We start from the raw sequence: 16,093 nt of genomic DNA on the forward strand, positions 1-16,093 counted from the left end.
ACTAAACTGCTGCTGGCCTCTGTTGTACAGACCCACCCAAAGGGCCAGCATGAAACCAAATCCAAATCAGATCGTCTCAACGCGGCCTGGGATGTGACTCAGCGATGCTCGACTCGACTCGATGCTGATCAGTCACCCTACACCGCAGGCCCCAACAATTCTCTATCTAGAGCAACTGCAGGTTCAGTTCAGTCTCAAGAGCAATTAAGCCAGCATTGATTCCCTAGCTAACAGACTAACATTCTTCATCAGGCTCCAAACTAGAGAATGCTGGAAAGTTTCTCGACAAGTCAAAGCTTTAGTTCCTCTTGTGAAATGGATGGTTTGACGACACCGAGCCGACAACTCCACACTAACCACATTGAAAGTTTGAAGTAGATGAAACCATAGTTGAAAAGTTTCTTGAACAAGTAAAATGCCAATGTATTATCAACCAAACAACGATGCAAATACTGGATAGCTCACAAATCTTAGTATAGATCCCAGCATATCCTAAACCAGGGGAAATGCTGAAGGACATATCTGCTTTGTGCCATCAAAATAGTTTTGTCCTTCAGCAGAGAAATGCATACTCGGGAACAGGTACGTCTTGGGGGCACCATGAGGACCTTGCACCTGCAAGGAAGCATCATCGTTTTGCAAGGAATACATGTGGAGCAACTCACAGACTCTCAAACAAACAAGATTCCATTGCTAAAATGGGTCATGAAAGAGATCACCATTTCATACAGTATTGCTCAAGACATAGACACAGACTTGGGGAATACCTGAGTAGTAAACAAGCTAAGAATTCCTCATCGTGAGGTTATGGAATACCTGAGTGTAGACTGTAGAACCAACAAATCAGCACTTGAATACTTGTAGGAACTTGAGCAGCCTGGCACAAGGGGTAAGAAGAAATACAAAAAAATGTGACAATCAAATTGAATCAGATAGCAAACAAGCCACAGCAATCCATCTCGCAAAAGCAAGTTAGGAGTCAGGTTTATCACCCGTTTGCAGCGGTCGTGCAATCTCAAGAGAAAAATTCAAGGCTTCAGGTTGAATCAACTGCGCAAACAGTGTAGGGGAGAGTCAAGAGCTGAGCAGAATTGTGATTGGTACAACAGAAAGAAGTGAGCAGATCTCTATGAAAGCAGAGGACTGACTGACTACAGGAGGCTAAAGAAACATAAGAACGTCATAACTTTTAACTTTGCTATAGACGGGACCAAATGTTTCACAAATTTCAGTGTTTTTCCATTTTGTACTAAGCCTGGAAGGTACTCAAGCAGATAAAAACCAGCGTGTAAAAAACATCTAGAGAAGTTTCTTTTTTTAGGGTAAGTATGTGGAGAAGTTAACGCGCGGAAACTAGGTGACTCACAAATGTGAGTATCCCAACTTGTACAAATTCAGGGGATGGGGAAAGAGATAAAACACCAGCATCACAAAATGTCTTAATAACAAGATAAAGTTTAGAGTTCACCAAAGCCAATAATAATCATGACACAACCTAGTACACTGTTTGAAGCAAACACAATCTTTTTCCCTTTCCATGCGGTATTCGTCCTGTTTTCCTCCTATAAAGATTATTTTAACATGATAATTTGAAGCAAACATGAGGACAAACATTCCACACTCACCAAACAGATCAAGTGTATTTCAGACATCGATGACATACTTACAATTAATGACATGATTTATTTTTAGATTACCAAGGCAATATTAATCCAATCTATCATGCTAGTTAGCTAAACAGTATCCACATGCATGCAATGTGATATACTCTACAGAAGTTGATAACTAAACAGACTAGAAGAAGTGGTTAAACAGGAGCTGACGAGTGTGGAGAGAGCTGCGAAAGAAGCCCACGGAACGGAGCGGTTATTTTTCCTGATGCTGGTTCTTCAGGTCAATTAATTGAACAAACAGAGAAACATGGCTATAGAAGTGGTTAAACAGCCTGACGTCAAGTAGTTGCTAGTACAGGCTTATAAAGCAGAGAAACACGGCTCACCTCTCGGGTGGCCGTCTCCGGCGGCAGCTTCCCACAGCGACGGTGAAGGCTACTTTGTGGAGGATACAAACAAAATAATACTATAGAGCCACAAGTAATCAAACTATGAATCTCAATTACACCGAGTCTGATGTAACTTAGCCGCTAGTTCAGGCATAACAGAGAAGCATGGCTATAGAAGCAGAGGACTGACCGACTGACTACAGGAGGTTGTTCTGTAAATAAACATAAGAAAAACAAGAGTAATTAAATCCTTGAGAAGAAGAGCATTGCCACTTAATTCCGGCATGCAAACCATCGACTGAAGCCGGATTCTGAGTGCAGCAAATCGTACCCAGCACTGAGTTGGATTGTCCAGAAGAGTGACCAAACTTAAATAGCATGATTAATTTCAGACATTGATTGATGACAATCAAATTGATAACATTATACGTACTCTTCTGGACAATACAAGACGTTTTAGAAACAGTACTAGATACGTACTCTGACATGTAATGAACCTAGGAAGTGTTGAAAGAGATGAATAAATTCATTACGGGTATCTGGAGAAGATAAAGGTCAAAGCTCAACAATGCCAATTGATTACAATCATGACATTTTTTTTGAAGCAAACAAAATACATGCCCTTTCTACATGATTTGTGTCCTGCTTACTCCTGCATGTATCTCTGGCGTTCCATGGCTTCCTGAGCAGCCTGTCGAGCGGCCTGCCTCCACTTACGGACTATTCTTGGTATTTTTTTCCATGTCTTTGGTTTGAGTGCAAACACTGCACACATCACAAATGATGTCAGAACACACAAATACAAAGTAACATAACATGAAAATTTTTACCACATGGCATGAAAATAATGGAGAACAAACTTGTTGACATGGTACATGTGATGTCATAGATAACTGCAATAGTTGGTTGCGTATGGCAATGATAGAAAGGAACATGTGCATACCTTCATAACGGGCATCTAGCTTTTTATCATCAATGCTGCCCAGTTGCTGCTGCAGGCATCCAGGGAGCTTCTTCATAGCTGGACAGCCTCCAATTACAAGCTGCTTGAGAGATCCGTCTGCCCGTGGCTCATTAGGTAGGGATGCCAATGTACTGCAGCTTTCAAGACAAAGGGTTTCCAACGATGGGGGGTGCTCTCCACACAGAAACTCCAGCGATGTCAACCCACTGTTGCTTCGAATGCGCAGTTCCATGAGGGGCGTGGGCAGACGGAGAACTCCGCCCAACATGCCAGCACATGACCATATTCTTAGAATCTTGAGACAAGGAGGAAGTGAATGCTCTCTTGCTGCCGCTACCATTGTTGATTACTCTACCACATTTATGGAGGTAGTGACTTCTGGTTTCTAGAGTCCGCCCGGCTGACATGATAGTACTTGAACACTATCGCAGCCTTTAATAAATATGGCCTTTAAAGATGGGGGCAGATTTAAAACTGCTGTTAAACTTCCACAGTAATACAACCCTACATATTCTAGGCATGGACAGAAGTGATTCATGTGTGAGGATGGCATCTCTGATAAAGCTGCGGGCACGATTGCCTCACTGCAAGAAGACCCTTCAACTAACACTGAGATGCCTTGTTGCTTGCCGAATATGGACTCAAGCTTAAAACACGACCAAATCTCCATGCTCTTGAGAGAAGCCGGAACGTTGAACATCTCTACCAAACTTGCACAATCAGATAACTCAAGAGCAAAGTTTGAAACAGTGCTCAAGAGTCACCAAACCTGGCAGGTATTGATTCCTTCCGGATGTTGATGGCTCAAGAGGAGCTGGTGCGCATCCAGTCAGATTTCGGCACCATCTAATCACTGATGTCCTCAAGGATACCAAGCTTTCGAACACTTTCTCTGGCCAGTGGACGAGCACATCACAACTATCAATGTTTAATTCTTCAAGTGTACAAAATAGTCCCATGGCTCTAGTGCACCTGCTCCAAAGAATGAGTTGCAGCATCCTAACTCCATAACTGTAAGAGGAGATTTCTGATTCCATTTCTCATTACTGTCCACCGGTACACTTAAAGTGCATTGAGCCTCTGACCTTCTCTCTATGTCTTCTAGCTTCAGTATCAGATTGGTCAATGAAGACAAATATTTGTCTACCCAACATAACATCTCTTGCTTGCCATCTTCAATTTCTAACACACTTAGTTTTGGTGCTTCAGATAAATCTATTACCTTTGGGCATTTCTGAACTGATAGCTTCTCAAGCAGAGGAAAGAACATGTGTTCTACATGAGTCCCTTCGACTGCATCCCATCTCAGAAAGCTCTGCAAGTTTTCCAATTCGAGTACCTTTAGGGCAGGAAATGGTGATCGTACCAATCTATAGTCTCGACTACTGGCTTCCTCAATCAACAGTGCTTCAGGTAATGCTATTAGCTTTCCACATTTCCCAATAAACAACTGGGGTGCTTCCGGCAATGCTATCAGCTTTCCACAATGCCTAATAAACAACTTCTCAAGCAAAGGAAATATAATCCGTTCTTCTTGCCTCTCATTTATTTCCCACCATGTCTCAAAATTCAAAAGATGTTCTAGCGTGAGCACCTTCAGTTTTGGAAAAGTGAAAGATGTTCCGCATCTGAACAAAAAATGCAATCTTTCACAATGAACAAGATGGATCTCAACCATGTTTTGCAACATACCCATGTACTCTCCTCCATAGAAATATATTTTGAGAACCTGCAACCCATCACGAGGTTCAAAATTGTCGAGCACCTTGCTGTCACAAACAGAAGTCCATCTTAGTGTCAGTTCTCTGAGATCCTTCTTGTTTCCAATGTTTGCCACTTTTGCCTTTGCTTCTATAACATTCTCCATCCGACGTAGCTCTAACTGGCCACCAAGATTTAAATTCTGCAGCTCTGCAACATCACTGCAATCAGGGCCAGGAACTCCTACCACAAAACATGTCAGCATTCGCAGGTTAGTGAGGTTTCCTAGTCCTGGAGGCATGCTCTTCAACTTGTGACATCGATGAGTGTAGAGATGGCGGAGGCAAGTCATATACTCCCTCCGTAGAGAAATATAAGAGCGTTTAGATCACTACTTTAGTGATCTAAACGCTCTTATATTTCTTTACAGAGGGAGTACTTCATTTGCATTGGAAGTCGATCAAGATAATAACAGTTGGAAAGGTCCAACACTTGCAGGTTATATAGGATACTTATATCTTGAGGAAGTGCCATGATATCACTGGATGAGAGATCAAGATACCTCAGGTGATGCAGATACTTTGGTTTCAGTAGAAATGATTTTTTCCATATACAAAGCTTCAAGGCATGCAACGAGCTGTATTTTGAAAGATGTTGCAATGGGCGTCGCACATACCTGTCGCATAGCAGTGTTTGGATAGCAGGGGATCTTTTCTCGACAGAATCATTAAAAATACTTTCTGTTACTTTCCTTGACAAAAACAAATGCCGAGCAGTATCTGGAAGCCTGTTTTGACTTTGTTCTATGGTTGCGACAGCACATTCCTTTTCCATAACAGACATTGCAATATCATGCATAAGATCATGGATTTTACATGTATTTTTGGAATAATAATCCCAGTCTTTTTTACTTTCCTCTATGCCCAGAAAGAATGACCTCGAGGCAAGCTCATAAAAAATATGTTTGCCAACGGTTTCAAGACTATCGTCCTTGTGTTATGGAATAAAGCCATTTGCGATCCATAGTTGGATCAGCTTTGCCACATCAATCTTGTAATCCTTGGGAAATACGGCACAAAAGGCAAAGCATTGCTTCATGTGGGGTGGCAAGTCATTGTAGCTAAGCTTGAGTATGGGCAAGATTCCAGTTTCCTCGGTGCAAATGCTGCTTGTAGATGCTATGTCCTTCCATTCTTTCACGCTGGTCTTGGTACGAAGTACAGAGCCCAGTGCAGTTGCAGCTAAAGGAGAGCCGCGACATCTCTTCACAATCTCACCAACCATCTCGAGTAGCTCGGTAGGCTTCTCTTCCTCTGAACTGAATGCTTGTGCCTCAATAATTTCCTTTATGAAGCTATCACCCAAAACATCGAGATTGTAGGCTCTATTTGCACCCATAATTTCAGCAACGTGTTCATCACGAGTTGTTGTCAACACTGCACTACCCATGCCACCATGCTGAAGACAGACCTTCAAGCTTTCCCACTTCTGGACATCTCTGTTCCAGACATCATCCAATACAAGAAGATACCTCTGTCCACTGACCAATTTTTGAAGCCTATCAAGTGGTGGTTTGCTTGTATCACCATTTTTCTTGGGAGATGCTTCAACTATACTCTTGGCCACCGAGTTCACATCAAAAGTATCAGAGACACAGACCCAAATCGGTAACTGGAAATGTTCTTGAATTGCAAGTTCATTGTATATGAGTTGTGCTAATGTGGTCTTGCCAAGGCCCCCCATTCCTACGATGGGAATAACTGCAAGATCTGAATTGCCAGCTTCACCAAGTAGTTTACCAACAATATTCTTCTTATCTTCGTATCTTGATGTGCTGGCAATTTCTTGTGGGTCTAAGATAACATAATCTGTCTGCCTCCATAGTTTGGAGACTGGCGGCTGGAGTTGGTACTTGAACCCAAAGACCTGCATCTCTGCTATGAGGACCTCAATGGCCTGCAGAATCTGGCAAAGCTTGCGGGCCATTTTGTAACGGAACACAATACGGTTGTGAGTAGGGAAGAGCTTAATTACATCGAAGCCAAGCTTTCTGAAGTGCCCCTTCTTCTTGGCTTGACGGCGGAGTGCTTCGTACTTGAATTCGTCGAAGACTTCATTGGCCTCATAGGCCACTGTCTTGAGCTCCTGGAGCCAGGCTTTGGCACCTTTTCTGTGTGCCGTGGCCTGCTCCTCGGCATCGGCGATGACGTCGAAGATGGCCGGAAGCTTGCGTTTGAGAATCTTGTGCTGCTCCTCCATTCCCTCCATTACATTGTACTGGTCCAGGAGGTAGCTGGATGCCTTGTCCATCAGCTTGGACACCAATGGCTCGATTGCCATGGTGGCCAACAGCTCCACCATTGGAACGCTCAGAACTCACCCAGCACACACAGAACACAGGGGAACACAAGTGCAGTGCAGATTGGAGAAGAGAATGGTGTGAGCATGATGTGCTTGCTTGTGACTTGTGAGGAAAATATAAGCCAACGTGGTGGCCCCTGTGCCTATGACAGTTTTGCAGGCCGGCAGACCACAATTATTTGTGCAGTACAGAATGAGTTAAGGCATCACCTAACTATCTATCTAGCTGGAGATTAAGAGTTAAGTCACTGGGCCCTGTATGTGTGTGTGTGTGTGAGAGAGAGAGAGAGAGACCACAATTATTTGTGCAGTAAAGAACGAGTTGATGCATCACCTAACTAATCTATCTAGAGAGACTCATGCAAGGTGTAGTTACACTTAGTAGTTAGGATTTTTAATCTGTTGAAGCGTATAGAAAGGGTACTAGTTGGTGCTCGTGTGAAAAGGTCCATGACAAGTTTACTGGTGCAATGCAGCACCGTGTCACATTATTGTGTACGAGCCACACTATGCCAACCACTCAGATTATCATGCAATGCAAAGACCCTTGATGTAATGAATCTTTGAACCCCATCCTTTATGATCACTGACTAAGAACAATGATTCTGAACATGACCAAAGCATGCAGTGGCCCTTACTTAGAACAGTCATTGAGAGCATGACAAGATGCAAAGTGTGTTAATGAAAAAGAATATTGGTAGGAAAAAGAAATAATAAAGCCTAGTTGCACTATATAATCCTTACGAATCGAGAAATAACCAGTTTGGTTGCTGGACAGTAATCAGTATTGCTGAACAGTAAGCTCATTTTCCTCTGAAGCAGAAAGAAAGAAAGAAAGAATGGTTTTAGAGATGCGGCTGTACAAGATTGACAGTTGAATATTGCTGAATTTACAGCAAGCTGGAAGAACAGTTTCTGTATATTTATTTCGAAATATATATAATAAAAGGTTAAGCTATCGTATAACCTACAGGTTACAGCAAACACCAACCTGTCTCCACACCCATAATATATGTAATGACATAGTAACCGGCAAAGCTTTCTATCAATATTTCCAAGCACTTTATATCAAAAGGACCATCTCCGTCAGGATGGAACTTTTGTAGGTAACTTATATTGTGATGTTCTGATAGAATCCGAGAACAAGCAATTAACAAAAAATTATAAAAAGGTAATTTTCAGTAACAAAGGTACTCGAGAAATGAAGCTGAATGTGCAGAACACCTTCCACCAATGGAAAGGATAACACGTCATTTGAAACCCAGCACTGGCTACTGGCGCCAGTAGCAAGCAAGTGTGTACTGAGTGTAGGAAATTATAGGATGGATGAATATTGTGTTGTTGTATTGATGTGACCCTCGTGGGGATATATATAGAGTACATGAGGAGTAGAGGCTTGGAGTACAAGACAAGTTACACGGTTTAAACATATTCTATCTCTATCTCCTTATCTCTAACTTAAACCCAATTATACTTCCAACACTGAGATCTATATATATATAGAGAGACCAACCTTTAAACATTTGTGCTGCATGCTGCCTCAGATGCAGGTCAACTATGGTTAAGGAGTTATAGTTATGTATACAATTGTATGATGTATGTGCTAAATGTAGTCTATCTATGCAGTAGAGCACCAATTAGGCTCTAACCACTAAATTTACATATACATGAACCACAAAACAGGAATGATATATGCAGCCTTAGGGGTTACACTCCTCGGTTTTTAGGATTAGATGTACTCCCTCCGTTCAAAATAGATGACTCAACTTTGTATGGAACGGAGGGAGTAGGATTTTAATCCGTTGACACACAGAACTAGCATAGACAAGTAGCAATAGGTCTGATGATCAAGATTATACGTATTTTAATTGGAAAAGGTACAAGAAATTCGAGGTGCATACCTGTGAGGCAAAACTTGATGTGGTACTAGTTGGTGCCCGTGTGAAAAGGCCCAACACAAGTTAACTGGTGCTGGCATGCGGCACATGCAGCACCCTGCCACATCACAACTGGAGCCTTGTTGTAACCCCACCCGGATTTAATTCCCAACATGACCAAAGCATGCAGTGGCCCAGGATTAAGACAATGATTAACTGGTGCGCTGTCACATCACATCATTGTGTACGAGGTTACTGATGCCTACATTGGTGGAGCAGGGGTGCCAACAGAGTCCACACCGTACTAAACATTCAGACCGTAGTGCCCACACCGGCCCACTGCCTTCCCACAACATAATCGACTGAGCAGCCAGTGGTCCTGATTTACAACATGCAGCCCACATAAAATGCTTAAAGATTTGAATCAAAACCCTTGATTTTATTAATCTTTGTCACCGGAAACTCCAGGCAACAACACAAGCTTTCCTTACACCCATCATAATAGAGCATTGATTGACCACTGAGTTCTGTCTAGCGTGATGAACTATTAACACAGTTCGAAACCCATCTTAATCTTCATCCCCTAGCAGCCAGCTGTTAACAGAAGCAATAGTACATAATGAGAGGTAGAAAGGTAGAACCAACCACATGTGTCCAAAAAGGAGAAACATACTTTCATAATACTCACGCTGAGATGATAAAATGTGTCATCCTGAGTAACACGGTCTAGATAGTTTTTAGTAATTACGACCTTGAGAAAACCTTGTTTGGGAATAAAGCTTTCTAGCAACAGTACATTAGAAGGTACTTTGTGTGTAATACTAAAATTAAGAACAAATGATATTCATGTGTCGGTGCCATACATTTTAACAATTGCATAATTATTAATGAATTCACAGGGAAGGGTGACAACAAAAAACTCTATAAACCCAACCAAATCTCTTTTTTGCACGAACAAATCCAATAAAATCTGAAAACCTTGTGTCACAGACATCTAAGAAAAACAGAAGCACGCATAGAGGTACTAGATGAATCTGCTGAGTGAAGTTGTAGTGCAACAGCAACATCAACTGTTTCTAACTTTCTGATCAATTCAACTGCTATTTAGCTTCCTGCAAATTATCCTAAACACAAGAACCAGCCAAATCATTTACAAGCTTTATCAAGATAAATATTATCAGCGAAAATGCACTGGATTCAAAAGATTCACTAACACCAGCTTTTGCGCGCATACAAATATCAATTGAAATGCATGAAAGCATCATTTAGTTGCACAATTTACAAAACTGGACGGTGGACTGAATATAAAAAGGCATCCTTACACCCTGAAAAATATTAACTAGGGACTAGGGTGGTGTAAAACGTGTTCAATACAACTTACAAAGATATATCATTCCTGCTAGATGGCAACCAACCACTACATTTGCAGTATGATGCGAAGAGGAAGAGCAGAGCCCTAACATGCTTAACAAACAACATGATGCAGAAGGACTTAATAAAGGCCTAGAGGCACTATATAACTCTTACAGAATGAAACACGAGAAATAACCTGTTTGATTGCTGAACTGTAATCAGGAAGAACAAAAATGAAGTGGGGCGAACAAATAAATTCAGTTTCCTCTGAAGCAAACAGAGTCACAGAGATACAGCACTATGACATTGACAGCTGAAGATTGCAAAATTTACAGGGAACTGCAAGAAACACTTATATTTTTCTCCACGCATAAAAGGTCAGTTCCTAAGTCCTACAGGTACTTAAATTCAAACACCAACCTGTTTCCAACACCCACAATATATGTAATGACAGAGTAACTGCCACAACTCTCAATAAAAGAAATCCAAGCATTGGCAGATACCAAATGGGCCTTGTTCGTCACGATGGAACTTTTGTAGGCAACATATAATAGTGTGATGTCCTGATAAAATCCGAGAGCAAGCAATTAACTAAAATCACAAACACTGGTAGAAAAAGAGGCTTCCGTCCAGCCCCATTAGTCGCGAAACTGTAGGAACCGCGACTAATGAAGTCTTTAGTCGCGGTTCGGCAGACGAACCGCGACCAAAGGCCTGGGCCCAGGGCGCTCGGTGGCCAGCTGGTGCACGTGAGGGGCTTTAGTCGCGGTTGGCCAGGCCAACCGCGACTAAAGGTGCGCAAAGGCCTTTAGTCGCGGTTGGCCAGGCCAACCGCGACTAAAGCTCCTCCCCTATATATACCAGTTCAGCACGCTCACTTAGCCATTTGGTGCCACTTCTCTTCACAAGCTTCACAAGGGGGTGTAGCTAGGTTTGCTTTTGGTTCCTCTTATGCACACAAGGTGTTTGATGAAATGCCCTAAGAGGGTGAAACAAACATGATATGAAGTGTTGGAGCCACACTTGAGGTTCCTCATTTATTTTTTCCTCCTCGATCGCGGTTAGCAACTTGAACCTTTCATGCATGTGTGTCATTGATAAAATATGCATGTGTGCAGTTCATTGTTTAATTTATATTATTTGTAGCTAGTTAGTTTAACAAATGCATGATGGTTAATTATATATTTTATATTATAATAATGCAGATGAATCGGCAATGGATGTACGGTAACCGACTCTCCGGCGAGTTCACTACGGGTTTGAAAGATTTCCTCGTAGTGGCTAATGCGAACAAGGAGGGGGGTTTTGTTATCTGTCCATGTGTTATCTGTAAGAATCAGAAGGGTTACTCTTCCTCAAGAGATGTTCACATGCATCTGCTTCGGCACGGTTTCATGCCAAGCTATAATTGTTGGACCAAGCATGGAGAAAGAGGGGTTATAATGGAAGAAGATGAAGAAGGGGATGATTTCATCGATGAAAGCTATCTTGCTCATTTCGGTGATACTTTCATGGAGGATGCTGAAGGTGAAGGGGAAGGTGAAGAAGAGGCACGTGATGATCCCGTTGATGATCTTGGTCGGACCATTGCTGATGCACGGAGACGCTACGAAACTGAAAAGGAGAGGGAGAATTTGGATCGCATGTTAGAGGATCACAGAAAGGCGCTGTACCCCGGATGCGATGATGGTCTGAAAAAGCTGGGCTGCACACTGGATTTGCTGAAATGGAAGGCAGAGGCAGGTGTAGCTGACTCGGCATTTGAAAACTTGCTGAAAATGTTGAAGAATATGTTTCCAAAGGATAACGAGTTGCCCGCCAGTACGTACGAAGCAAAGAAGGTTGTCTGCCCTCTAGGTTTAGAGGTTCTGAAGATACATGCATGCATCAACGACTGCATCCTCTACCGCGGTGAATACGAGAATTTGAATGAATGCCCGGTATGCATTGCATTGCGTTATAAGATCAGAGGCGATGACCCTGGTGACGATGTTGAGGGCCAGAAACCCAGGAAGAGGGTTCCCGCCAAGGTGATGTGGTATGCTCCTATAATACCACGATTGAAACGTCTGTTCAGGAACAAAGAGCATGCCAAGTTGTTGCGATGGCACAAAGAGGACCGTAAGTCGGACGGGGAGTTGAGACACACCGCAGATGGAACGCAATGGAGAAAGATCGACAGATGGTTCAAAGATTTTGCAGCTGACGCAAGGAACATAAGATATGCTCTAAGTACGGATGGCATGAATCCTTTTGGCGAGCAGAGCTCCAGCCATAGCACCTGGCCCGTGACTCTATGCATCTACAACCTTCCTCCTTGGTTGTGCATGAAGCGGAAGTTCATTATGATGCCAGTGCTCATCCAAGGTCCGAGGCAACCCGGCAACGACATCGATGTGTACCTAAGGCCATTAGTTGATGAACTTTTACAGCTGTGGGGTGGTGTCCGTGTGTGGGATGAGCACAAACAAGAGGAATTTGACCTACGAGCGTTGCTTTTCGTAACCATCAACGATTGGCCTGCTCTTAGTAACCTTTCGGGACTGTCAAATAAGGGATACAATGCATGCACGCACTACTTACATGAGACTGAAAGTGTACATTTGCCAAATTGTAAGAAGAACGTGTACCTTGGGCATCGTCGATTTCTTCCGAAAATTCATCCAGTAAGAAAGAAAGGCAAGCATTACAACGGCAAGGCAGATCACCGCCGAAGCCTGCGGAACGCACTGGTGCTGAGGTATTTGATATGGTCAAGGATTTGAAAGTCATCTTTGGAAAGGGTCCTGGCGGACAATCAGTTCCGAAGGGAGCTGACGGGCACGCAGCCATGTGGAAGAAGAAATCTATATTCTGGGAGCTAGAATATTGGAAAGTCCTAGATGTCCGCTCTGCAATCGACGTGATGCACGTTACGAAGAATATTTGCGTGAACCTCCTAAGCTTCTTGGGCGTGTATGGGAAGACAAATGATACAAAGGAAGCACGGCAGGACCAGCAACGTTTGAAAGACCCTGATGACCGGCATCCGGAATGGTTTCAAGGTCGTGCCAGCTACGCTCTGACCAAAGAAGAGAAGGTCATCTTTTTTGAATGCCTGAGCAGTATGAAGGTCCCGTCTGGATTCTCGTCCAATATAAAGGGAATAATAAACATGGCGGAGAAAAAGTTCCAAAACCTGAAGTCTCACGACTGCCACGTGATTATGACGCAATTGCTTCCGATTGCTTTGAGGGGGCTCCTGCCGGAAAATGTTCGAGTAGCCATTGTGAAGCTATGTGCATTCCTTAATGCAATCTCTCAGAAGGTAATCAATCCAGAAGATCTACCACGGTTACAGAACGATGTGATCCAATGTCTTGTCAGTTTCGAGTTGGTGTTCCCGCCATCCTTCTTCAATATTATGACGCACCTCTTGGTTCACCTAGTCGAAGAGATTTTCATTCTCGGTCCTGTATTTCTACACAATATGTTCCCCTTCGAGAGGTTCATGGGAGTATTAAAGAAATATGTTCGTAACCGTGCTAGGCCAGAAGGAAGCATCGCCAAGGGCTATGGAAATGAGGAGGTAATTGAGTTTTGTGTTGACTTTGTTCCTGACCTTAAGCCGATTGGTCTTCCTCGATCGCGGCACGAGGGGAGACTAAGTGGAAAAGGCACGATCGGAAGGAAATCAACGACATGTATGGACGGCCATTCTCTGACTGAAGCACACCACACTGTACTGACCAATTCCAGCTTGGTGGCTCCGTACTTTGAGAAACACAAGAATATTTTACGCTCGGACAACCCGGGGAAGCCTGAATCCTGGATTAGGAAGGCCCACATGGAGACTTTTGGCAGTTGGTTGAGAAAACATTTAATGAATGACAATGATGTTGTAGATCAGCTGTACATGTTGGCCAAGACACCATCTTCGACTATAACGACTTTCCAAGGGTACGAGATAAATGGGAATACATTTTACACGATCGCCCAAGATAAAAAGAGCACCAACCAAAACAGTGGTGTCCGCTTTGATGCAGCAACCGAGAATGGGCAAAAGGTCACATATTATGGTTACACAGAGGAGATATGGGAACTTGACTATGGACCCTCCTTTAAGGTCCCTTTGTTCCGGTGCAAATGGTTCAAGCTAACAGGAGGTGGGGTAAAGGTGGACCAGCAATACGGAATGACAATGGTGGATTTCAACAATCTTGGTTACCTTGACGAACCATTCGTCCTAGCGAAAGATGTCGCTCAGGTTTTCTATGTGAAGGACATGAGTAGCAAACCGAGGAAACGGAAAGATAAGAAAACGATCAGTACATCATGCGATGATCCAAAGCGCCACATTGTTCTTTCAGGGAAAAGAAACATCGTGGGAGTGGAGGACAAGACAGACATGTCAGAAGATTATAATATGTTTGCTGAAATTCCGCCCTTCAAAGTGAACACCGACCCAAGCATTAAGTTAAATGATGAGGATGCTCCATGGATACGGCACAATCGTAAGCAAGCAGGGACACAAGGGAAGAAATGATGTGTAATAATTTATTGTATCAAACCTTTTGTCAAACCTTCAAGGGGTTTTAAAATGAATTGGTTTTATTTTTCTGATTTTTTTGATATATAATTGTATTTTTAAGATTTTAAAATGAATTAGTTTTAATTTTCTGATTTTAAAAGGAAAAAGGAAGAAGAAGAAAGAAGGAAAAAGGAAGAAAAAAACAGAAGAAAAAAACAGAAGAAAAAAGGAAAAACAGAAGAAAAAAACAAACAGAAGAAAAACATAAAACAAAAACAGAAGAAAAAAACAGAAGAAAAAAGGAAAAAGGAAAAAAGGAAGAAAAAAAAGAAAATATGCCACCTACTGGGCCACCACGACCTGAATACGACTAGAAACCCATTAAAGGGCCAGGATTCAGGCCCGCAGAAGGCCGAGTAGGCCCACAGGCACATAGTGACTGAATAGGCCCGTAAGCCTGCATTTGAGAGGAGCTCGAAGTGGTGAGCGCAGCCGCGCTTATAAACCACTGTCGAAGCCTCTCGGCTAGCGAGGTGGGACTAAACATCCCACCGCACCGCGCCAGTTCTAGCACAGACCTTTAGTCGCGGTTGGGAAGGCGGACCGCGACTAAAGGGTACCCTTTAGTCGCGGTCCGCCTCCCCAACCGCGACTAAAGGGTCTTTCTGCGCGGGAACGGAGGCGGCGCCAAAACCCTTTAGTCGCGGTTGGGGAGGCGGGCCGCGACTAAAGGGTACCCTTTAGTCGCGGTTGGGGTGGCGGGCCGCGACTAAAGGGTACCTTTAGTCGCGGTCCGCCTCCCCAACCGCGACTAAAGGTGCGTCTATAAATACTGCACTTAGCAGTTTTGCCACTTCCCATTCTCCTCTCTCTCGACGCCGAAGCGCTGCCCCGGCCGACGCCGACGCCGAAGCCCTGCCCCGACGCCGACGCCGAAGCCCTGCCCCGACGCCGACGCCGACGCCGAAGCCCTGCGCGCCGCCGCCCCCGTCCCCAGTGAGCGCCGCCTCCGCCCGTGCCCTGCCCTTGCCCGCCGCCCGTGCCTTGCGCCCTTGCCCGCCGCCCGCCGCCCGCCGCCCGCCGCCCTGCCGCCCGCCGCCCGCTGGCCCTGCCTGCCGTCCTCCGGCCCTTGCCCGCCGCCCGCTGGCCCTGCCCTTGCCCGCCGCCCATCGTGGGAGAAGAAGAAGGAAGAAGAAAAAGGAAGAAGAAGAAGAAAGAAAAAGGAAAAAGGAAGAAGAAGAAAGAAGGAAGAAGAAAACAAAAGAAAAACAGAAGAAAAACAAGAAAAAGGAAGAAAAAAGGAAAAAGGAAGAAAAAAGAAAAAG

General features: G+C 43.8%; 2 protein-coding genes across 2 annotated transcripts; both read right to left on the reverse strand.

The window, feature by feature from the left end:
- Window positions 1–3,366: 3,366 nt before the first annotated feature.
- Window positions 3,367–5,046, reverse strand: LOC123083836 (putative disease resistance protein RGA1). Its single transcript, XM_044505736.1, has one exon. The coding sequence runs from the start codon at window positions 5,017–5,019 to the stop codon at window positions 3,895–3,897; it is 1,125 nt and encodes a 374-aa protein (XP_044361671.1). The 5' UTR covers window positions 5,020–5,046; the 3' UTR covers window positions 3,367–3,894.
- A 552-nt stretch (window positions 5,047–5,598) lies between these two features.
- On the reverse strand, window positions 5,599–7,087 carry LOC123083825 (putative disease resistance protein RGA3). The gene has a single exon (XM_044505729.1). The coding sequence runs from the start codon at window positions 7,026–7,028 to the stop codon at window positions 5,664–5,666; it is 1,365 nt and encodes a 454-aa protein (XP_044361664.1). The 5' UTR covers window positions 7,029–7,087; the 3' UTR covers window positions 5,599–5,663.
- Between the last annotated feature and the right edge of the window lie 9,006 nt (window positions 7,088–16,093).

Source organism: Triticum aestivum, chromosome 1B, assembly GCF_018294505.1.
Source record: "Triticum aestivum cultivar Chinese Spring chromosome 1B, IWGSC CS RefSeq v2.1, whole genome shotgun sequence".
In the NCBI taxonomy this organism is placed as follows: Eukaryota; Viridiplantae; Streptophyta; class Magnoliopsida; order Poales; family Poaceae; genus Triticum; species Triticum aestivum.

Bases quoted from the DNA above. Each gene is read 5' to 3' on its own strand.
- LOC123083836 (XM_044505736.1), bottom strand. From the start codon at position 5,019: ATGACTTGCCTCCGCCATCTCTACACTCATCGATGTCACAAGTTGAAG.
- LOC123083825 (XM_044505729.1), bottom strand. From the start codon at position 7,028: ATGGTGGAGCTGTTGGCCACCATGGCAATCGAGCCATTGGTGTCCAAG.